The sequence below is a fragment of the Mercenaria mercenaria genome, chromosome 6 (genome assembly GCF_021730395.1).
Source record: "Mercenaria mercenaria strain notata chromosome 6, MADL_Memer_1, whole genome shotgun sequence".
Lineage (NCBI taxonomy): Eukaryota > Metazoa > Mollusca > Bivalvia > Venerida > Veneridae > Mercenaria > Mercenaria mercenaria.
In genome coordinates this window covers 32,349,782-32,358,449 of record NC_069366.1, presented here as the reverse complement: position 1 = coordinate 32,358,449, position 8,668 = coordinate 32,349,782, and the positions used below count along the sequence as shown (strand labels likewise).

Here is an 8,668-nt window from a genome sequence, read left to right as displayed (position 1 = left end):
TGCACATTAATTCATTCGTCAAACAGAACCCGCACGTATTAAATGCAAAAAAAATATAATCGTAAATTAATGATTAAATTTAACGATGTTTAACGTTAGTTTGTTTATATTTGTATCTTTTCAATACATATTTATGGCATTTCAATTCCTTTCTTATTGCTATCGACAGTCTACGTTCTACATTCGCTTGCCGTGTATGAATATTTCAATGTTGTCTTCACAGTCTGTGTTAGGCAGGCGATAATGGACGCTTGAATTTGGTCTGGAGGAATATCTTCAATGCGGTATTTGTTTTCAAATGTGTGAATATATGTTTAAACCCATACCCCGGTTCAGCAGCATTGGTTCATTATAAGCCATCTTAAATATTTTGTTTCACTAAAAGTGACCAGCAGTATTCAACATTGTATACAACCAAACATCATAAAAACATCATAGACAAGAGTTGATCAAGTTTGTCATGAACTTACAGTCAGGCAGAATGGCAAGATATAGATAACAAGTGCCACAGAATGACGCAATCTGCAAATTACGCGACGAAGGTCATAGCAAAGATAGCTGTTGTATATAAATAGCGTCGTTTTCACACCATTATTACTGAGTCCAAAGACGGCGACAAGCATGAAGATTGTGTTACTATTTGTTCTGATGGCTTTTAGTGGCAAGTACATATTTGTATTATAAAACATAATTTGGACTTTTTATGAAAAAGCCATTTGAAAATTACAATTTACGTACTTTTTACGACTTAAATATTTCAAACTGTCTTCAATCAAATTAACAAACTATGTATTTTGTAGTGCAACATCTTGAAATGACATTCAGTACAAGAATATAAATTTAGAAATTTTCAACGCAACAAGTGCTTTTTTGTGAATAGATCAATGTACCTAATAGAAATACACTTGTAAAAAGTTTCATCTTCAAAATGTTTGTCAAAGTGATGTTTTCTCACTTTTTATGACTTTGAATATTTCACAGCTTATTCGTTTTGCAAGAGCTTGCTCAAAGTTAGAGGATTTTAATAACAGAAATCTTTATATCACCAGAAAATTATTGCAACACGGTTACCGTTATCATAAGCTACGGAAAGTTTTCAGTAACTTTTACTACAGATCGTCCGAACTATTAAAGAAATATAATACTAACCTTAAAACACTTTTAAAACTTCGCCTTACACACCCGGAATACTACGGAGATGTAGTTTATAAAATTCGGAAAATTAAACATAGCCCTTATTTTAATCAGATATATGTAAAATGTGTTAAAAGTTTATCAAAAGAGGATACGATGTGAAAATCATGAAGCACAGTACATGTTTAGTGATCGACCCCGCTACACTTTCCTATTTGATGGTGCGATGACTAATAAAGTGTAAGACTCCTTGATGCTTTTCTCCTAAATCCTACATAAAACAAACGGAGGGAGTGGAATTTTGTCTTGCAGCTTTCTTGGTCGTGCCCTGAAAAGTTAGGCTCTTGGTGCTCTGACTTCAGACAAGTTGTTGAGCATTGGTGTAGATTTACCATAATTTCATGCTTTGCTTAATATGATCTGGTACTTTTTCACTAATGCCTTTCTCAGCGGCCGGGGAATGATTTTATTTACATTGTGTTGTCTAACTTGTTGAAAATAGGGTAAGTGCGAGGATGGCATGTCCTAAACGCGTTTAAACCCTCAGTTTCCTTTATAAAGGTTACTGACCGTTCCAAGACGGTGGCCTTATTTTCAACTTGTTTTCTGTCTGTCTTGTATTTTGTGTTGTGTATGTTGTCTTGTTTGTTGTTACTGCTTCTTTCCTGCTGTGCTTTAATTAATCCTTGTTCCCCTTTCCCCTCCCCCCCCCCCCCCCCCCCCGCCCCCTCCCCACTTTCTAACCCGTACACCTTTTACTCCCCTTTTTCTATATTTTGCATAAGATCAAAATGTATTTGTTGGATTTTTGAAGCAACCCGTCTGTAATATTTTTCCGTTACATCTTTTTGTTTTTGTGGGCCTACTTTGCAAATGCGTGGCTCTGAGGCTCTGTTTGTGGTGCTCTGTGCTTCCGAGAAATCTACCCTTACCTATTATCTTTGATAGAACACATAGACCTACACTTTGAACACACACATGTAATTTATATCTACACAACTGCGATTCAGTTGTTATTTTTCGGAATTCCAGGTGTTACAGAGGCAATTTTTTACTTTTTTTACGAATACTCTTGCCCGTTAAGGTCGTCAGGGTCATCATTATCCTCGAGCAATAATAAAGACTGTGCTAGCAGTAAACGGGATGTACACCACGGATGGTCCCACACATACATCCAAATAGGATCAATGTGCTATGACTGGGGAAACTGGAATTATCCTGTAAGTACAGATAATATGTATGTATTAACAGTACTATGCATTAGGTTTAAAATAGTACATACTGTATACATGTATAGATAAGCACAGTATAAATGTGTACTACCGTAAAAATCTGGGTTTTTTTAACAACCAACTGTTACGGCATGATATATAGTTATGAATGTAGCTGTATATGCAAACTAATTTTATATATTTGGTAAAGTTGAATATATTCGATGAGGATTTTATACATTTTAAGTACATACTTAAGATAAAATATTTTAGTGGAAGATGGCCATTGGAAATCTTTAACATTTCTCTTTACAATTAAAAGAACGATACATTTTAAAGCTTACATTTTTCACAGGGATTGACTATTCACACCCGTTTTGTAGAAAACACAGGGCTTATTCATTTGTATAAAAAAAGCGTTCCGTAAAATAATGCCCTACTTCGTTGATATTTGAACCGCGCCATGAGAAAACCAACATAGTGCGTTTGCGACCAGCATGGATCCAGATCAGCCTGCGCATCCGAACATTATTATTTGAGAACTGATATTTATAGGTTATTAGCTTTGTATCGGGAAATATGCACAAGTTCTTCAGTGGAAATATTGCGCGACATTCTTCCGCTGAAGAACGAGTGCATATTTCCCGATGCAAAGATAAAAACCTTTTTATTACATACGCAGTTGAAAATAGCAATGCTTGCACTACTTTTAAAATATAATGTCTTTATCATTTTGTTTTAGATATATGTATCACAGCATAGAACATTATTTATCCCGAGGTCACTTAATGTTTTTAAGTATCTATAAATATTTGTCTTCTTTGGGTTTACCTATATATATTTTGTATTCATGTTTTGTTAATGTAAAAAGTCATTTTGTTTTCGTTTGTGTTTAATTTGTTATTCTTTGTATTTTTGCAAGTATCCTCTAAAGGGCATTTCAACGTGTACATGTGCAAGGAAAATAGTGCTTTATAAATGTTACATAATAGACAACTTCTGCATCAAAATTAAAATAATAACAGTAATAAATAAATTTAAAATAACATAATAATAAAAACAAAAATAAGTTAAGCAGTTGATGGATCTTTACTTAATAAACCAGTGTTATAAATACAAAAAGTCTAGAAATGGTGCATTTACTGTGCTTTAAATGTACTAATACTATCGGATGTACTTAATTTTTAGTATGAGCAGATATAAAGAATAATTGTAACGTTTTTTTGTTATTTTACAGAGACACTTACCATGCGATGATGAACAGCTTGCATGTTGTGTCAGGGAAAAAAGCCTGGCTAGACCTGGAACTTCGAGATGTGTAGACAGAGTCGGAGAGTTTGAGGCGGCTTGGACAAGAGATGGTATATCGTATGATGGTCTGTTTTGGAACTGTCAGCGGTAAGTATCATTGCCTTAACTTGAAACACTATAGGAGCATCAACGTTTTTAACAAAACATTTTAACAAATAACGTATGTTAAGATATGCGATCTACAAATTAGCAAGTTCTATATAACAGTGCTATTGGAAAATGTCATATAATTTTGGTATCATTTGAAAGTGTATTGTCTACTAAAAAGGAAATATAAACTACATGACAAAAATATGTGACAGATTTTTTTTTTACTTTACTGTATAGTCTACTACAATATATTATTTATAGTCATCTTATTTACTAATTCTTGTTCAGCAGACACCACTCTTTCAAATGACACCAAAAAGTATGGGGTCACCAAGCATCGAAATTTAACCTATTTTTGATCGGATACCTTAGATATAAGCACATCTGTTCTTTGCGAGACTGAAGCTTCCTGTTATGTACTAGACAATACAGGTATTTGTGAATTAAGTGAATACTGTCTGGAACTCACAGAATGGCTTGATATTACGTAAACGGTAATGAAAGCACTAACTAAATTACGAACAAATAAATGAATCTTGACGATTGTCCATCTAAAATATAGTATAGTAGCTCTATATGGTAAACATTAGACGATGCAATAGATAAATTATTCTATGAATTCTAATTATCGATATGGTAGAAAAGATAGAATTTCTTTTAATTTCAGTTTCACCACCCTGTTGTATAAATTCCTTACGGAATGCCCTGCGACACCTGCTACAACATATGCGATTGGTTGACGAATTTTATACATCACAGAGATGCAGAATGATTGCATTGTAAAATAGAATAAAAGTGCAGAAATATATTTTGTTCATTATCTTCGAAGAGATCTAGAAAAAATGTAGAAAAATGACCAAAACATTTAGATTCAAGTTACAAAAAATATCCAGAGTGCAAAATATGGTATTAGCCTAGCTAGCTATTTTAAAATGACAACTGATTAATATTTCAGATTACCTAGACTGCTCATACCAGTGATCAATCTCATGTTATATCGCATTGAGTAACGGTCTTTTATAAATCCGTAAAAAGACTAAGAGCATCATGGTATTTGCAAGTGCATAGAAACATACGAGGCCAAGTTTTAAAGTATAATACGGAATGTACACATGTGCCATGGCATGTTGGACATGGCTATCCAACCGCCAAAGCAAAGGTGTACAAGAAAAGAAATAATGAATTGTATGCGTATTAGTTAATAATTGTGTATGCAATAGCTATAATTTACACACATTAAAGTTCTTTAACTGTTCTTTACTAACGCTCGTAGAGTTTAGATAATTTCCATAAATTATCTCAATGGAGATAATTCAGGAAGTAAGATATGCAGAGTTATGGTTCTTTGCTTTGTTCTCGGTGTTTCTGAGGGATCTACTTTTCAGATTTTATTTTTTTGTTTTGTACAATGCACTTCCTTTCTGTGTTCTTTGTCTTAGCATATTAGATAGATAGATAGATAGATAGATGGATCCTTTACTTTCTCCATTAAGGAGAACTATCAAAAATATGATATATATAATAAATACAGTATGAAATACTTGAATGCAACAAATTATACAGAGCATTTATATATAACTGAACGATGAAAATAATTCATAATATATCACGTGTTACTTAATATATAGGATAACTCAATTGATCGAAAAACATTATTTTTTGAACCATTTTAGCTCCACTATTCGGAGAATTGAGGGGGGGGGGGGGGGGGGGGGGGGGCTGTTCTACTCGCCCCGGCGTCGGCGTCGGCGTGACCTTTCTTGGTTAAAGTTTTTCGGCAACCTCTGTTTCTCTGTCATATCTTTGTTACTTTTGCTTATATCTTACTGTTAGTTCAAATAAATGTTGTTCAGCATACAAACAAAGTATGTGCAGGGGCTTGGCCCATTATACCTAAGGTCAAGGTCACCAAGGTGTTATACTTAGGTTATTTTTAAGGTTAAAGTTTTTCGGCAACCTTTGTTTTTCTGCCATATCTTTGTTACTATTGCTTATATCTTACTATAACTTCACATAAACATTGTCTAGTATACAAACAAAGTATGTACAAGGGCTGGGCCCATTATATTCAAGGTCAAGGTCACCAAGGTGTTATACTTGGTTTTTTTTTCAAGGTTAAAGTTTTTTGGCAACCTTTGTTTTTTTTTTGTCATATCTTTGTTACTTTTGCTTATATCTTACTATAAGTTCAAATAAATATTGTTCAGCATACAAACAAAGTATTTGCAGGGGCTGGGCCCATTATACCCAAGGTCAAGGTCACAAAGTTGTTAAACTTGGAATTATTTTCATGTTAAATTTTTTCGAAAGCTTCGTTTTTTAAAGATATTCACGTTAGTAACCGAAAAAATGTATGCGTACGGCTGAAATGGGCGGAACATTATTGAATGGACACGAAATTATGGACACTTAATTTTCTCAAAAAATATGTTAAAAACTAATTTTCCTGTGTTTAAAAAATTCAAAATATGTGATTTTTTTTTTTTTTTTTTTTTTTTTTTTTTTTTTTTTTTTTTTTTTGAAAATGGAGTATTTTCGTTAAAAGGAGTAAAATTATAGATTGGCTTAAGAAATATTCAAATTTCAGAAATGTACTTCCGTTAACGTTATAAGATGTACTTATCTAATTAAAGGAGTTTTTTTATTCCATTTTTAAAGTGTGTTTTATATATCAATTGAAAATTCTTAGAACAATTTGAAAGTTGCAATGCTGATATTTTGGTTTGGTCTTCTACGCCAGTTTACCCAATTTACGTATTTGCACTTAAGTACACAAATCCGAAGGATATGTCAATGTCTCAAATCAATATTAACTGTGCAGGATAAAACATTTGATCAGGTTAAATAAGTACATTTATAGTAAATTTTGTTATTTTTAACCAAGTTTTGCGTAAAATAAAAATCCGTGTTGTGTAATCGGCCTCAGACGGAAGTCGGGAACGGTAAAAACACTGTGTATTTAAGCCAGACATTAAACATGAATACAGGAACTTGTTCGAGCTCAAAATCAACCAATCAGCAGTGGTCTCCAAGCCGAGCTTTTTAACACTGGACCATGATACAGGATCAGAAATTAAAGACATATATCAAGTCTTAGTGATGTGGTAGCCTTAATTTTTGGCACGTATAACAAACGAAAGGAAGTCTTTTTCTCGGAATCACCGCCATTCCCTGGTACTTATTTTGCTTTAAAGTAAATCAATGTTACCCACTTTCTAGACCAGGCTACTGCTTTCTTTATTCATTAAGATAAACTAGCAAATTAAGTGTAGAGATGTTGTTGTGGTTTAGGCGTCAGCCGCTTATCCCAGAGATCGTGGGTTCTAACCCCACTGAAGTCACAACCACGCCTGCCTTTGTAAAGCATCGACGCATTTGGTGAAACTGTACAAGATCGTTGTGAAAGCTGAATCAAAATGTGCAGATAAAAACCTGTTAAAATAGTTATTTGGCGTTGAGTTAATGGTGGGCCACCAACCCAGTTTTGAAAGCGTCCAGCGCTTGGGGGTAACTTGGCTCTCGTGCAGCTGGTTCCACAATCGAATATCAGGTGAGATGAAACTATTCAAGTAGATGTTTGTACGGCAGTGAGGCAGCATGCATCGGGAAGTAACTGATTCTTTACATCAGTATGATTTTGACCCCTTGGCGTCTGTCTTGAAGTGAAGGCCATTGTAGTCTAGAGAGCATATCGCTGGTGTGCTTGTCATGCTGAAGTCATCCAATGCAAACCTGACTGCTCTCTGCTAGACCGCTTTGAGTTTCTGGATATTATTAATAGTGTGAGGGTCCAAGACTGGTGAGGCATACTATTTGACCGATGTCACTATAGCCTTGAAGCACTTAGCCTTGATGGGTGTTGGACAACTCATGGTGTTGCGGCGGAGAAAGGGTGACTGTAGATGGTCTTCTTGATAATGGCGTCAGCATGACTGTTTTAGGACATTTTCTCGTTAAGTGTTACATCAAGATATTTCCCGTTTGGAGAAATCTACAATGTGTGCCGGTGAATGGAGTATGTACCGTTTGTAGAACTTTTCTTGAGGGTAACTTAAATCCATCCATCCAGTCTTTCTTCCACTGTTCTAGTCTTGGATGGTCTAACTGAAGGATTTCGGTGTCTAGCGTTGTCCGAATTCGCCTGTATAGTAATGCATCATCAGCAAACAGTTGGTTTTTTGAGCTGACCTTCTCTAGCATGTCATTTATGTAGACCAGAAACAGTAGGGTCACAGGACTCTTCCTGGTGGTACGCCTGAAACAACTGGAGCTGATGGGAAGCATGCCTTTCAACAAGAACTTGTTGGCTTCTGTTTGTCAGAAAGCTCTCTCTCCACGTTTGTACATTACCTCGTATATCGTAATGATGGAGCTTATACAGAAGGCGCTGATGTGGTACTTTGTCAAAGACCTTGCTGAAATCGAGAGTTATGGAGGTGATCTGCTCACCATCTTCGTTTCCAGCAGCAAAGTTTTGGACTGTATGTACGAGCTGAGTCTCACAGTTTTGCCGCTTCCTGAACCCGTGTTGCTGGTCAGTCTAGAGAGGTCTTATCATGTGACTGTGAAAGACATGCTTCATTAGCTTATAACAGACTGACCGCAGGGAAATGGGTCTGTAGTTTGTAGAGTTCTATGTCCTTTCTTATACAGAGGAGTTACATTTGCCAGTATCCATTCTTTGGGTACTCTACCTTCATTCCATGAGGCTTCAAACAGTGGGAGTTAGTTCTTCGGCATAGTCTCTAAGAAACTGGAATGGGATGTTGTCAGGTCCCTGTGCCTTATGTGGGTTAACGTCTTTGAACACTTTCTGTATGCCATTGATGTCGATGGTGAAGACATATATTTTGGGAGCTGAATCTGTGTCCATTGATGGCATGCTAGAATGGACTTCTTTTTTTGAATTAATAGACACGCTA

At 35.3% G+C, this 8,668-nt stretch overlaps 1 protein-coding gene across 1 annotated transcript; it reads left to right on the top strand.

Annotated features, from left to right (window-relative positions):
• Window positions 1-514: 514 nt before the first annotated feature.
• On the top strand, window positions 515-4,552 carry LOC123550207 (uncharacterized). The gene is made up of 4 exons (XM_045338641.2): window positions 515-661; window positions 2,167-2,354; window positions 3,583-3,743; window positions 4,414-4,552. Exons 1-4 carry the CDS (start codon window positions 622-624, stop codon window positions 4,484-4,486), a joined length of 462 nt encoding a protein of 153 aa, XP_045194576.1. The 5' UTR covers window positions 515-621; the 3' UTR covers window positions 4,487-4,552.
• The last annotated feature ends 4,116 nt before the right edge of the window (window positions 4,553-8,668 follow it).